This window comes from Trachurus japonicus, chromosome 11 (genome assembly GCF_045865225.1).
Source record: "Trachurus japonicus isolate A0001 chromosome 11, Traja_1.0".
In the NCBI taxonomy this organism is placed as follows: domain Eukaryota; kingdom Metazoa; phylum Chordata; class Actinopteri; order Carangiformes; family Carangidae; genus Trachurus; species Trachurus japonicus.
The window spans coordinates 19432279-19447835 of NC_140917.1; the positions used below are offsets into that span (position 1 = coordinate 19432279).

At 41.1% G+C, this 15557-nt stretch overlaps 2 protein-coding genes and 1 non-coding gene across 5 annotated transcripts; 1 reads left to right on the forward strand and 2 right to left on the reverse strand.

Moving 5' to 3' along the window:
• The first annotated feature begins 4675 nt into the window (after positions 1-4675).
• LOC146978676 (type-4 ice-structuring protein-like) lies at positions 4676-7146 on the forward strand. Its single transcript, XM_085791534.1, has 4 exons — positions 4676-4706; positions 5924-5992; positions 6100-6223; positions 6718-7146. The coding sequence occupies exons 2-4, from the start codon at positions 5944-5946 to the stop codon at positions 6929-6931; spliced, it is 387 nt and encodes a 128-aa protein (XP_085647660.1). The 5' UTR covers positions 4676-4706; positions 5924-5943; the 3' UTR covers positions 6932-7146.
• Positions 7147-7365: 219 nt separating this feature from the next.
• LOC146978677 (polyadenylate-binding protein 1A-like) lies at positions 7366-14195 on the reverse strand. Of its 3 annotated transcripts, none has more exons than XM_085791533.1 (14): positions 13417-14195; positions 12169-12362; positions 11382-11497; positions 10984-11123; positions 10791-10885; positions 10564-10701; positions 10191-10286; positions 9676-10042; positions 9433-9543; positions 9153-9298; positions 8981-9065; positions 8120-8250; positions 7899-7998; positions 7366-7734 (listed from the first exon to the last, which is right to left on the reverse strand). In XM_085791533.1, exons 1-13 carry the CDS (start codon positions 13607-13609, stop codon positions 7906-7908), a joined length of 1905 nt encoding a protein of 634 aa, XP_085647659.1. In that variant the 5' UTR covers positions 13610-14195; the 3' UTR covers positions 7366-7734; positions 7899-7905. The 3 variants fall into 3 exon arrangements, with proteins under 3 accessions (XP_085647659.1, XP_085647658.1, XP_085647657.1); XM_085791532.1 differs by having other exon boundaries at positions 9153-9295; positions 10975-11123; XM_085791531.1 differs by having other exon boundaries at positions 10975-11123.
• Positions 10364-10500, reverse strand: LOC146978678 (small nucleolar RNA SNORA5). The gene has a single exon (XR_015037172.1). It is a non-coding gene; the product is annotated as a small nucleolar RNA SNORA5 (small nucleolar RNA).
• Positions 14196-15557: the final 1362 nt, after the last annotated feature.

Genomic DNA, 15557 nt, shown 5'->3' on the forward strand with positions numbered 1-15557 from the left:
ACATGTTTTAGCCATAATTATCTGTGTGGTTCTAGCTTTTTACATCTCAGTTGCTGCATTACACATAATTGTATGATGGTTTTGTGTAACATGACACAAACGTGACGCTATTCTAATGTTACAGCTATTTTTTCTGTGTTGTTTTTATACTGTCTTCTCATCCCTGACAGTGGGACTCCTCTGGTTGTTCCTTTCGTCTGATGATCAATTTTCCTCCCTGGAACTGGGGATCCAAGGACACAGGATGTTGAATACGGTAAATAATTGGGGTTAAGGCGGCTGGGGTCATTGTGGGATTGTAGACATACTGGGTTATATGAACAACAATAACAGTAACCTTGACCTTGACTTTGATTCATTGTTTCATTTGAAATGTCTTAAAGTGTCTTATCACATAGGCCTACAACTAAAATTTACCTTGAAAGCTAAAATTATGTGTTTTTATTTTCACGTTCTGATTACCAGATTACCATCGACCAGAATTTACTGCCAGATAGCTACAACAACATCCAAACAAACATATGACCAGCCACTACAAACTCACCTGTTAATGACAGAAGACTTCATTTATCTGAAATAAATAATCAAACAAACAAATGAAAATTTTAATCTAATAGTCAATGCTTGTTTCTACTGTTACTTTGTTCACTAATCTGTGAAACCAAGACTTAACTTTGTCAGTCTGGTAGGCTACAAACTGAGACAGTAGCATGCCAATTCTGTTCCACATCAGATGTCACAAATAGAAATCAACAATGTGCAATTGACCCATCGCTTTTCAAAATAAAATAAAGCCTTAAATCAGAGGTAATTTATAACTACAATTATTTTTAAACTACTGTATTTTTAACCAAATGACTGATCAGTGTTGACCTTTGAAACACTGAAACCTGTTTCTCAGACAGTATTTCCTCAGTGACCCCACATCAACGCATAATGTCTAAACATGCTGGAGTGTGCTTACAAACAACACAAATGTCACATTTCTGCAATGCCAGAGTCAGAAAGACACACCTTCACTTGACACGTTGATGTTGAGTAAGCTGCTTGTTATATCCGTGTTTCCGACTTTTCAAGCAGACCGTGAAGGCAACACTAGAAAGTCAGAGAAATATCAAGCCAAGAAATCTGAGCCTCCTGTGTTCTCCAACAGAGAACAACTACAGTGAGGGCTCACAGCCCCAGCCTCTGCAGCCTGAAGCATGTGATTAAAACTTGAAAGCAGAATAACTACGTTTAGTCATAAGAGAGCAAAAATAATTACATTTTTCAGAAAAAGGCAAAGAAGTAAAGTAGAAATAGTTACAGGGTTTAAATGTGAGTCAGTAGACCACCAACTCTGTACAAAACAAATACTTGGGAGAGGAAATGGGACCTCCTCTTGCGCTTCCTAAGTGTTTTTTATGACTGTAGGGGCCTTGTGTGATTTTTCATTCTTTCTGTGGTCTGGGATGAGGCCAGAGGAGCTCAGGAGGAGGAACTGCAGGGAGCATTTGATTGAAGCGTATTTTGCATTAGATTCAGTCACTGTGCATCTGGTTCCACTAAAAAACAAATTTTTAAGCAAATCAGTACAAAAGTGCAAGACTGTGAAAATCTCACAAAAGTCAGAGGCAGTGTCTTTAAATGTAACAATGTGAGGCTGTGGCTGGTTGCCTTGTTTACTAGAGGAGTACACACACACAAACAGAAACAAGTATGTACAGTCATATATCACAACTGTAATGAGTGTTTGGCTCACTGGAGGGCACACTCTCATTTCATTGCATCACTTAATATGAAGCCTGTGTTCCTCTGACATAATATGATGTAGATCTCCAGTTGTCTTGTGTGTTTGTTGTTGCCACTTTAATATTACAACCTCTTGTCATTTATAGCCTACTAATCAAATTATTATTGGCCTGTATCACCCACCCCAAATGTGTCATCATTGCTTATTATTGGAATGAACTGTAATGAATGAAGTGTACAGAACAAAAATAAGTATAATTAGGCTACTATGGTTATTTAGTATTTCACAAAACTTAACACTTACTTATTTATACAAGTTTATTTTATTCAACAAACAAAACTTTTAAAATGCCAACACATAATTTCACCTCGCTCTCTTTTTTAAATGATCAGAGAGAGGATTAATCTTATATAATCTGCCCCTTCTCTCACACAAATTAACAAATACATTTGAATAAGAATGGCTGTCGGCTGCAACACAGCCACTCACTCCCTTCACTCAGTTCCAAGTACCAAAATTATTACTTACTATTACTAATTATTACCTTTCAGAATAAAACTGAACAGAAAAAAACATTAAGAAGTTAATAATTTTAACTAAGAACTACTTCTGTAGCAGAGCATTGTTTTCTCTTTCTTCTTTTTCATTCCTCTCCCAGTTGTCATGTTGCGACCCCTCAAATTTCTCATGTGACCCTCCTCAGGGGTCCTGGTCTTTGTTTTGACAACCACTGGAAATAATGGCAAATTAGTTCAACTTCAAACACACTTGACTCCTCCATGTTACTACATTTGTATTTACAATCTAATATAATATAATCTACACTTTGCAGATTGTACTTCTGTACATTTCTTTAGGGTGCTTGATTGCAGCTCTCTAAACTGTAATAAATGTTTACTCGAGCAAAGGTTGAAGTGCTTCTTCCATCAGTGTTTTCAGTTTATTTGACTTGGTGTTGACGTATAGTTACTCTACAGATTAAAACCACATGATCAGTTTGTATATATTACTGATACTTTTACTCACTTGTAACTGAGTTTCTTTTTTTTCTCTTTTCTTTTACTGTGTTCTTCTTGCTCCTACTGCTTCAGTTAAGTATCTGAGCTTCTTTCAACTTTTGGCAAAACACAATGTGGGTAATGAGTCTTGAATTTACTGTGCTATCATTGAGCCAGCTCTGAGCTGAGCCTAATAAATCTTTACTGAGAGTATCAGAGGGTCAAAGAAGCAGACGTGTAAAACCTTTGAAATCAGGCAGAGTCGGGGCTTATTCTCGTTCGGCCCTTTTTAAAATAAACAACACACATCTAGTTTACATTTCTCTGATGCTGCACGGTTTGTTTTCATGCCTCCTCCATCACTTTTGGGCAGTATTCAGATCTGTGTCACCCCTACACTCCATGCATACCACAGCAAAGATGTCTGGAATCCTTATTCTTTTCTTTTTTTAGGTTCGGAGGACGGGTTTGAGGGATGTAAACAACCAAGTCAATTCCAACAGACTGGTGGCAAACAGACTGTGGACTGAGAGAATAATCTCTGGTTGAAAATGTTCCCACATCTGCTTCTAATCAAAGCTTTACAGTCACAATCTGACTTTTAAAACTGCAGTGCAGGAACTTTAGATGAATACACACTCACAGGACCGTCTTTTACATACAATAAACACTGTGTGTTGTTTATATTCCCTGCACATGTATTCTTATTCACCCACGTTTTTTTCACCTGTACCAAATTGTTTATTAGCAACTGGGTTGAGATTGGGTTGAGAATTAATTACTTTACTACAGCAATAAAGATAAACTCAGCATAACACGCTGTTGGACGTAAACCAAAGGTAGAAGGTTTACATCCACATGGCTCAGTGTGATTGATGAGAGTCCACACCAAAGCACATCTGACGTGACATTAGAGACATTGGATTAAAATTTAGATTAATAAAATACATTTTACATATTTGAATGCATTTTATTTTCTTTAATGTGTTTTTTCCTTTTCTTTAATTTCTGTTCCAGTCGTTGTCCAATTGAAAACAGCTCCAAAGACAAACTTAAAAAAAAAAAATGTTATTGACTGTAGACAGAGAACAGAAGTCTTATAACGTTTACTCAACAGTCTTTATGTATTTAGTGTTTGGTCTCAGATTGATACTTTTCTGAAAGGGAAATGACAAGAAACAGAGGAACAACAAAAATAAGTATTTGATCTCCTGCTGATTTTGTAAGTTTGCTCCCCTACAAAGAAATGGACTGTCTATAGTTTTTATGGTAAGTTTATTTTAACAGAGAGAGACATAATATCAACAACAACAAAAATACAGAAATAATATCATCTTATAAAGGTTATAAATTAATTTACATTTGATCAAGTGAAATAAGGGTAAAACCCAGCAGGGGATCAAATACATTTATTTCCCCCTCTCTATATATAAAGATATTATAATAACCATAATGGTAAAACTACATTTAAAGATCACTTTTCTTAACAAAAATGACTATGTGCTTTACACCATTAAAACACCAGCAACAAAAATGCAATGATTTGAAGTCAAATGAAGTCAAAATAGACAGTAAAGCAAACATAGAGTAAGAAAATAAAAACTAAAACACAGCACTCTGTCTCTTATCTTAGCTGTTATTGGATCTGTTGGACCTGATGTGGCAATATCAAACATAACTGCCCCCTCAGTGACGCTGTGACTGGTGATTAAGTGTTTTTATTTAATCACTGTGATAAGATGCACACTCATTTGGATGTTGGACAGTCAGCAGAGGGACTGTTGGACTTTGGTTTTTGTTTGCCCAGCTGGCAGAGTGAACAGCAAGGGTCAAGACTGTGATTCCCTCACTAGGCGCAAACATCCAATAACGTCTTGTTTCCTCATCTCGACCAATCAGATTCGCCTGCTGCACTATAAAAGGTGTGAGAGACCCACAGAAAGGCACCATCCGGTCCAAATTCTCCTGCGGTACAGGTGAGTCTACCTTTGCTTCCTTCTCCTACTAGGACTTAAACTGCAGATGGCACACTGAGACACAAACCATCTGTTCTTTTTCTGTACTAAACTACTTAATTGCATTCAGTTAGATTAAAATTACATAGATGCAGTATGTGCGTCGTGTTGTTCAGTTTTAACTTCTATAGTTACAGCATAATTATCACAAATCTGGTTTAAGCTGTGTCATTTTGGACTGAATCAGCAACATACACATGTTGATGTGTGTTAAATGACTGAAACCAGAAATTAAGTTTCAAATGAAATTACTAATGATTCAGAATTAATTCTTAATACAGGCCACAACAAGCTTGTTTTAATGTGGTGGTTTCATGTGTAAAATATAATGTCTTTACATTTGTGTACAATAATTAGATTTCCTTAGTGTCTCATCATCATTTGATTTAAAGGCTTAAAATCAACAGCACAGCTGCTGGAAATAGGCTGTGAAACATTGGACTGACTCGAAACACTCAGACTTAAATATTCAATCACACTTGTTCACTTCAGTAAAGACGTGTACAGTACCTGTAGTCATCCTCAATACATTACCACTCTGTTTCTATAAGTATAGAATTTACATCCTTAATTTAATTCAGTCGTCTTCAATCTGAAAGTCCATAACACCAAACCAATAGAAGTTGTTGATTGTTTTTGTTTTTTTATTTCATTACTTTATCTTAAACTCTAATCCATTGTTAAAAATTAAAAGATTTAGCTACATCATGATAATACAACATTGGCACTCTTGTCATTTCTGTGACCTTCTTATAAATTACTGACTTTTACTACTGACTGTAATAAAAAGATTTTTTAGACATACAGAGTGTCTTGACACCTTTATCTGTGATAAACTCTTAAACTCAAGGTTCACTCAGCTCAATTAGGAGCTCACAGTGACCGGACTTCTGTGATAAGGAAGATAAAGAAGATAAAGCATAGCAACAAAATAATAATTATCTTATGTCCTTGTGACCAAAAAGAGCGGCCGTGATTCTTAGAAAATGTGACAGTTTTTATCAGTGAGTCATCCGATTGAGCAACAGGAGACCTCAGGTGCTGACAAACAGCCACACAACATGCGTTTTTAAAGGGGAAACTCACAGGGAAGTTAAATCAAGAATCAGGTGATGATTGCTCTAGATGAAGTCAAACGTATAGAACAATAACTGAGACATGTTTGTGTCTGTCTGCAGGTCTTCACCAGTCAGCAACCATGAAATTCTCCCTCATCGCCGCCGTCGTCCTGCTTGCCCTGGCTCAGGGTACGAACCTCACACCTCGACATCAACTTCTCCAAACACAACTGTTTTGTCTATTAGAGGCTTCTTAACTCACTGACTGACTTCTTTGTTTTTTTCTAATCCCACAGGAAGCTTTGCCCAAGATGTTGCCGATCTTGAGAGGCTCGGTCAGCAGTTTGAGGACATTAAGAACAAGATGACTATGGAGCTGACTGAGCTACTCCGCAACCAGGATCTGACCAACCAGGCTCAGTGAGTACAGTGAACGGCCCACCGCTCCACCTTCACTCTTTAAGTCGAGATCAAGGTCATGGACCACAGTCAGGAGGATGATTCAGACCTTCTCGCTGTTCATCACACTGCATTTTGTCCATTATTAAATAGAAGCTCTAGAAAGAACATTTACTGTAGTAATATTTGTACTTAACTCAAGTTTTTCTTTTGAGCTATATAGAATGTACACACGATTACATTTTTTGTGATTGGGTGTTTTTATGATTTTGTATTACTTTTGATAATCAAAGTCAAGATTTCTGACAGTTCTAGATTTAAATCGGAATCCACATAGGAAAGAAATTGAACAGTTTTTCCCCCTAATATTAAAAGCTTAAAGTTTGGTTTTCTATGTTGAGTGTTGTTGAGAAAAACTAAACAGGCAAAGACAGAACTGAAATGTATCCTCCCATTGATACAAACATCTCTGTGCACTGTGGTTGACCGTCGTGGTGTTTTTTTTTTCTCCACAGGACCTTCCTGGAGGACAAGAAGACCCAGCTGGAGCCCATTGTCGCTCAGGTCCAGGAACAGCTGAAGACTGCTGCCACCAGCATGGAGGAGCAGATCAAACCTCTGGCTGCCAACGTGCAGGCTCAGCTCCAGCCCATGGTTGACAACTTCAAGGCACAGATGGAAGCCATCGTCCAGAGGATGTTCGAGCAAGGCCGCGCCATCGCCAACTAAGCCAAACCCGCCGTTCTTCAGAAAGATGCAAACGTGCCACCAAACCACCATCTACCATCTTCTCTGCTGTGGACTGAGCTAATGGAGCTACTTGCATCCAAGGCTGGCCTCAACATGAAGGCATAAGTAAAACAGCCTCACATGTGTTTCAGTGCTTGTTAACATTGGTATTTATTATCTCTGTCTCAAAGCACAAATAAAAACTTGAAACACAATTGAATGGTATTGATCTAATTTCATCTGCATGTGGTAACGTGAGGGGTACTTTTCTTTTAAATTGTTTGACCATCAGGAATTCTGAATAATTATGATATAAATCAGATTATAACTCTTACCACAATCAAAATGGTATCAGGAAACTGGAACAGGCTCAAACTTGAGTAATGACTCTAATTTCTCTAACAGTCAACCACAGACACATACTGATTATTTCATATCATTTTTATTCAAGCAAGCAAAGGTCAAGGGAATTTTCACAATAACAGGCTCCGACAGCCCAAACATTCAAACATTTAAAAGGGATAAAATGGCAGAAAAGCAATGCTTTCCATCTTATTTTGTCACTAAATTTTTAGTTTTACCTTAACTTTTACTCTTTTTTTTGGTATATTTTCTCTTTTTTACTCAACAAACCAGGCCTATCGTTCCTGTTCGTCATAAGCCTGGCTGGAGACTTGTTTCCATTGGTTTTTTTAATATATTATTTGATTTCTTTTTACTTTGTTTTGTGTATTTTTAGTTTTTCACTGTTAGATTTTTTTTTTCCCCCTCATCGGTGAAGCTAGTCTCAAGGTTGCCAACTCCTGTGAAAACAACACAAAAATAGTATATATGAGTTCACAGTGGGCACAGTTCACAACTCACTCTTGAATACATAACTGATAGGATTAACAAGGAACAGCAGTGTCATCATGAGGCGCCAAAACCTCTTGACAACACTGCCTTGTTACAGCATCTGTGGCCGTACCTTGGGTTCAGACACTTGGGACACCAGCTGAATTAGTCACAGTCTTCTGAGCGGCCTCCTTGGCCTGGTGGGCCTGAAGCACAGCCACCGCCTCATCCACCTACGAACATCAAGTTAACTATAAGATACTTTCACCAAACTTCCTGTAAGCCCCCTGCGGGTGAGCTCCACGGAGAATCAACTGAGGGAAGTTTTCAACATTGATGAGCTTGAGTACTGACCTTTGAGCGGAGAGACTCTGGGGACTCCAGCATGTGGAGCAGCTCCGAGTTGTCGATCTCCAGCAGCATGCCAGTGATCTTCCCTGCTAGGCTGGGATGCATGTTCTGGATCAATGGGAACAGACGCTCACCTACAGCAGTGACAGATACGGAGGATTTAAGACAGGCTGTAGTCAACACTTGCCAATTTCATACTTGAGCGTTTAGTCTTTGGTGGAGAAATCCAGACCCATGTTAGTGAGACAATAACAAGTATATGTTGTGTAGAAGGGGGTGTAGAGGGGGCATCTTAGATGAAGACAGAAGTAGCATGTTCCGACTTAAAGGGATAGTTCAACATTTTGGCAAATTCGCCTATTGCCATAATCCCTATAGTCACAGGAGTAGGTTCATTCCCTTTAATTATCAGTGCATGTTGTTTTGAGAGACATGAGCTGCTCTGTGAACACAATGGAGGGGAATGGTACTGGTCCTCTGTCCCTCAAAACTCATCAAATACACAATCCAACAACTCCAAAACGCTCTCATGGAAAAGTTGTGACCTGCACATTCACCACGCTATGAAATATCATGTATAATTATGTAACATTACGACACACAGAGCAAATACTCAGAACTACTTGTGCTTTGAAATCACTCCGCCGAACAGCCGTGTCTGGAATGTAGTTCAGGTTGCATTTGCCTCGAAAACAACTCTGTCTCGTATTGTTACATTATTATTTCATAGTGTGGTGAATGTGCGGGACACAACTATAGGGATTATGGCAATAGGCTAATTTGCCAAAATGTTGAACTATCCCTTTAAGAGATTCTACATCTAGCTGTTGTGGTATGTGCTTATGTAGAGCTCTTCAATCTTACCCAGCATCTGCTTCTGCTCCTGTGGTGGAGCTGCAGCCAGCATGGAGGCAGTCAGAGGCTCCTGTCCCTGAACATGGACTGCAGGCTGACGATGCAAGAAAACTAAAGGTCAGACAGAGAATCTCCAAATCAACTTTTTTTTTCTAGAGGCGAGTAGAAATATGCATCTCACCTGCTGCATGGAGACTTGTGGCTGAGCGGTCATGTGCTGCTGGGGATTGCGAACGCCGGGGGCGTACTTGTACTGAGGGACTCCACGTACTGGAGCGGCTGCAGCAGCGGCGGCGGTGGCCGGTCTGGGCCCCATGCTCTGTGCGGCTGTAAGAAGCGCCAATAGAACGACAGAGTCATCAACACAAAAAAGGTACAAGCAACATTGTTTGTAGTAGTAGCAGTATTGTTGAACTGTATTTGTGGTGGAATTAGACTCTAGGTGAGTATGTGAGACTGACCGACACGCTGGGTGGACATCATACGAGGCACCTGGGAAGCAGGCCGCATGGTGCTGAAGGCCTGAGGGCGTGGTGCAGAGGGACGCATGGCTCCTGGGATGTTCTGGAAGTCTGTGAACACACAAAATCATATAATCCTCATGTACAACTACGAGCAAATGACCAACTGCTTTTGTTCCACTGTATCAAGTGTTTTTACAATTACGGCAAATGTAATCTGGACGTTGAGAGAGGGATACTCACGTTGTGGCCGGACTCCCTGGGTGGTCCAGCGCGGGCTGGGGCGCAGCTGGGCCATCTGGCCGGCAGCTGGATAGTAAGCGGCACGGTTCTGGGCCTGAGGAATGGCTGCCATGAAGTAACCCGAGGGCGGAGCCGGCTGGTAGGGATTGATGACTGGGTTTGGCACTGCACGCACACTGGCCATGCGTTGCATGTACTGGTTGGTCAAGTGGGCTTGACGCTCCTCTTTGCGCTGGGCAAGGGCCACATACAACGGCTTGGTGGCTACGATGCGTCCGTTCATTTCAGTCACAGCTTTGGTGGCCTCCTCCGGGGATGAGAAGCAGACGAAGCCGAAGCCTTTGCTGCGCCCGCCTTCCATCATCACCTGAGAGGAGAGCACAGTGAAATTTATTCTACATGAATAAGCATTTCTATCAGTTGATTATTCAGCTAAGGAGTGACAGTGACAGTGCTGCTGACTTAAACCGATACCTCTGAATTATTGATAAAATAAGCGAACAGCTGAGTCTTACCTTGGCACTAGTTATGGTGCCAAATGGCGAGAACTCCTTTCGCAGGCGTTCGTCGTCAATTCCATCATCAAGGTTCTTCACATACAAGTTGACACCCTGAGAATAGGAGAGGTGCTTTTTAGACAATAGTACATTAAAACAGGAGAATGTTCCCTTGTGGTTCAATGAACATATTTTGTCTGTAGTACATATTTATCCCCAGAGTCTGTAGAGAAGAAACATGGGGCCCATGAACTACAGTGTCACTGTCGCAGCCATTTTGGCCAGTGCAACCTACTGAAGAGGAAGAACTGAATTTGACAAAGCTGCAGTCTTTCACCCAGATAATGCATTGAAACTACGAAGGTAATTTGTCTCCAAGTTAGTTTTGTACCTGGTATCGAGTCATACGATCTTGTTTCATTTGCTCAAACTTGCGCTTGAGCTCCGTCTGTCGCTCCACCTTCTTCTGGGCGCGGCCGACATAGATGAGCTTGCCGTTCAACTCCTTCCCGTTCATCTCATCCACCGCCTGTGGAAACCAGGAGAAAAATGTCAACTTTGTGGCCAGAAATGGAAGACGGTTCTCGGTGGTCAGAAAATTGCTGGTTCATCTCTTACTTTCTGGGCGTCCTCGTGTCTCTCAAAGCTGACGAACCCAAAGCCTCGAGACTTTCCGTTGTCATCCGTCATAACACGTATACTCATGGCATTTCCTTAACAACAGAGAGACTCGAACCTTAGTGACCATATTTTGCCCCAAATGTTGTTTGTATAATCTGTAGAAGAAAATCTTTTGCACTACCTGACTGACCATACTTGCTGAAGAGTTCCCTCAGCTTTTCATCATCCATGTCTTCACCAAAGTTTTTTATGTAGACATTTGTAAACTCTTTTGCTCGGGCACCCAGCTCAGCCTCACGCTCCTTGCGAGATTTGAAACGACCCACAAATCTGCATTGAAATGGGGATTTAGATCAAATACATTATAAACAGCATAAATGTCTTGAATTGTGACTCTACAGCAATAAATTCACAAATCTATTCATTCAAACATCTTTGCAAAACAACACTGACTCATTACACATTATGCATCATTATGAAACATTTAAACATCAGTCAGACCAGGCAGAATATTAATTACATAGAATCCCTGTTGTTTTTCAAACATTAGTATGAACTCATTTGAAATTAGTTAACACATTCACTTACACTTTACGGTCATTGAGCAGCATGCCGTTCATTTTCTCAATGGCTCGTTCGGCTGCCTCCTGAGTCTCAAAATGCACAAAGCCGTAGCCTTTAGAGCCATTCTCGTCACAAACCACCTTAGAGAAGGAAGAGACATGCTGTGTTTATGCCACACACGCGCACACACATGCAATAATAGTATAGTACACCACCTGAAATGTTTGTTGAATCACATCTAAAATATTTCTGAACATTTAATGAACCCGCAATGGAAGTGAAACTTAACTGCTGTGACTTTTTCATATCATGTAATGTGACTGTGCTCTGCCAAAAACACGTCTCTAACCTTGGCTCATTGTTATATTAGGAATATTTTCTTTTGCAGAGTCACTCTGGGAGGCTGAGTATCAGGCCAGTCAACTTTATATTAGTTAACAAATTTGTGGTTTGGTTTAGGGAACACACACCTCATGTAGTACAGACACTTCTCAGTATCACCTTTCACTCGCTTTATTCCTTTGTGTATTCCCACAGGCTTACACCATCTACAGCTCCGTGTATATCTACGGATCCATTATTTGTTTTATCTAGTGTGAGAACAAGGTATTCTGGTATCACCTGCTGGGCAATTGAAGCAACCGACTACTGGGGAGCAGGTCTTTCAAGTATAGTGCAAACAGGACGGGGGCATTTAAGTACACACATGCAAATTATGCCAACAAAATGCTAAACTGCTCCAATGACAGGTGACCACCCCCCTTCTTTCAGGTTGGAAAGAGCAAAGCAGAGATGGCTGCTGGTCTTTTACCTTGCATGATAGGATGTTGCCAAAAGCAGAGAAGGTGTCATAAAGAGCTTTGTTGTCAATGGACTTGTCAAGATTTTTGATGAAGATGTTTCCCACGCCGCTCTTTCTCAGTGATGGATCACGCTGCGACCACATGATGCGTACAGGCCGCCCCTTGATCACGTCAAAGTTCATTGTGTCCAGTGCACGCTCAGCTGTGAGGAGGAACACATGGACATGGGTTAGGGTTTTTTTTTGCTACATTTTCAGGAGCTGGATATCAAGCAACATATGTTAAAAGGTGTGGTTGTTAGTCTTGAGCTTCAGGGCAGCTGGGTAAAGTGAATAATATCAGAAAACTGGATCTTCAACCTTCTCTCCAGGCAGTTAGATAAAAAGATGGTAAACAGTATGTGATGATGGCTGTTACACATATTTGCATCTGATACTACTCAATGTGTCAACTTTCTTTCAGTTTCTTGCCCCAGGGCAGCAGCCGGACTGTAGGGGTTGCGGCATTTATCTACTTCCCCTGGTCTTGGGTTTCAAACCGAGCCTTCCTGGTCACAAGTGTGTCAGCAGAACTGCATTAGCATCTGTGGCAGCTTGCCAGCTCAGACCAGTAGAACATTTTTTTAGAAAGTTCAACTAATGGTGATGAATGAATTGTTTATCTACGTGGCACACACGCCCCTGATATGTGGGATACTGAGAGGCTACAGGAGAGTAACACTGAACAGAGTATATCTCAGTAACAACACAGGAACACACCCAAGAGAAGCAGAGGGCAGATGCAGATGTGTGCTACTATCAATGCACTGCAGACACAGTAGATATTTGGGTTAATAGGGTACAGGACTGACATATTCTAACAGTTTTAGGAAGTGATACATGATACATCACATCAACTGATGACTGGCAATTATTAAGGAAGATGTAATCAGTGTGTCAGCTCTTTAGACTGAACAGTGTTGGGGTGTTGTCCTCACATAATAACAGAGATTAAAAAAAAGGCATTGAGTAGTCAGTTGGCTTGGCAGCTAGCAGCAGTCCTATGCTACATTGCCGGGCTGGGCTGGGCCGGGCCGGGGCTGGACGTGCTGCTTTTCTGCTACGCCACTGCTGGGAGGGAGGTTCACATGAGGAGACCCTACCAACAACATGTCGGCCGCAGTCACGTGTAGAGACAGAGAGAGAGAGAAGCTAGCTCTCACTTGTCACTTGACATTTGAAACACATTTGACACATTTTTGATGAAAACCCACATACCGTCCGCTGGCTGTTGGAAGTTGACATAGGCGTATCCAAGGGAACGCCGGGTGATCATGTCCCTACAGACCCGGATCGACAGGATAGCTCCGGCAGGGCTGAATTTCTCGTAGAGCATGGCCTCGGTCACATCTTGATGCAGATCCCCGACGTACAGGGAGGCCATGGGGTAACTGGGAGCACTGGGGTTCATTATTCTCGTTGGCTGTGGAGGAGACTAAGCGAAGTACTGCTCGGACGAAGCTTAACGGAAAGAAAAAGTTTTCGGCGACGAATGTCAAGTTTCCAAACGTTCACTAACGTCACGTCAGTTCGGGGCAGAATGCTGATGGTAAACGTTGCAACCGTTGGCTTGTTGTCAGTTAAAAGGGAATGTTTTCGGGTAAAACTGCCAAGATGGCTATGTTAAAATGGCACAATGTCGACTTCTAATGGGGTTAAAACTGTCATTCAAATCTGACACACGGCGTTTAAAAGCAAATCTGACGTTACTTGGCCTCTCTTCTGAACCTGTAACACGTCGACTAAATAAAAAAATGTTGGTCGTTCGAGTTAACGTTAGGCAGCCCCCCCTTTTTTCTTGTACGTTACCGTCCGGTCCGCGAATGTCTACTCCAGCTTCACCGACTTGTTACAAAAAGAAAAAAAAAAAAAATGATTTTTTGGCTTTTTTTATGTTTTAAATTTTTTTTGTATTTTTATTTTTTTATAGAATGTGTGCCGAGCGAGCTCAGGAGCACACACGCACTCACACAGCACTAACAGCCGGGGTTGAGGGGGAGGACACCACGAGGAAGTTGTCTGCTATATACTAGAGGGCGCGTCATCGAGGCCGACCAATCACGGCGCAGCTTGGTTGGGGGAAAAAAAAGTCAACAAAGGGGCGTTAACCTTCACTGTACGCATGATGATGAAATCATGTTAAAACCGTACTGTTAAGGGCTGAAACTGACTTATTGTATTGACAACAATGCCCGTTTATTCAGCGGGGCTCTATGGGGATGGCTTGAATGCGTCCTGGATCTCAGGAGCAATAAACAATGCCCGCAATGAACACACACACACACACTCATACTCAGAAAACACCAGCTACTATAACCAGCTCACTACCGGAGGAGATGTCATGGGCTGGTCATGCCTTAGTTATGGCATTTTACTGCATTGCCACTCGTGATATCCCCGATGATTGCATAACAAAATGAAAGCCTACATTTTAAATGTACCCTTTTTTTTATTTTTTTTTAGAGGTGTGGTAGTAGCCTTCATATGTGCTGCAGGAGTCTTACCAGCTGCAGTACAGAGAATACAGAAGACAGAGCCTCCTTATTTAATCCACTACATTTCTTCTCTTAAAGGCCATTGATCCAATCTAAATAGCTCACATATGTCACTGTAATGGGTGCACCGTTTGAGGACTGACCCTTTGGTGTAGTATATTGTGATAGGCTCACTATTACTCATAGATGTGTGGTTATAACAGATTAGGGTTTGTGCATTTATGCAAAAATCTAATCAAGAGACACAGTGCATTGTCATCTCTCATGTGAGTTAGACTTGTTTTATATTGAGACAGATTTTGACTCATCAGGGTTTTGACTGTCCAAGGTTTTGGTCTGTGTAGCTTTAAATGAGCACATGACAAATATCTGTAAAGCACAATGTAATCAGTATTGATTCAATTAGCTACTGCAGCATGACAGATAATGTCAAATGTGTTTATTTTTCCTCCATTTTACACAAAGCACTAATGCTTGAAATGATTGATCATTGTTCAGACCTCCTTTGAATCGTCTAATCATGGATAGAGTGCTGTATTAATCCTGAAGGGGAAATGCAGCAGTATATCTTATATGCAGCACAACACAGTTCTTAAAATGGCCATCTACAGAGGGCAGTGTTGTCAGTGAAAAAGAAACTGCAACTCTGCAGCTCTGTCAAGCTGCCATTCTACCGAAGACAAAGCTATTTAGTCAAGTTAATGATTTTTATATTGTAAGGTACAGTATTTTTCCACCTTGCTGCTCGGTCATCAGCGCAGCAGTCTTCTTCCGGACAGGCTCATCATGAGTCATCATCAGGGTGTCATGACTTTTTGCAGCATCATTTGTATTTTAATGTCCGACTTGAAAGGGTTTCGTCTC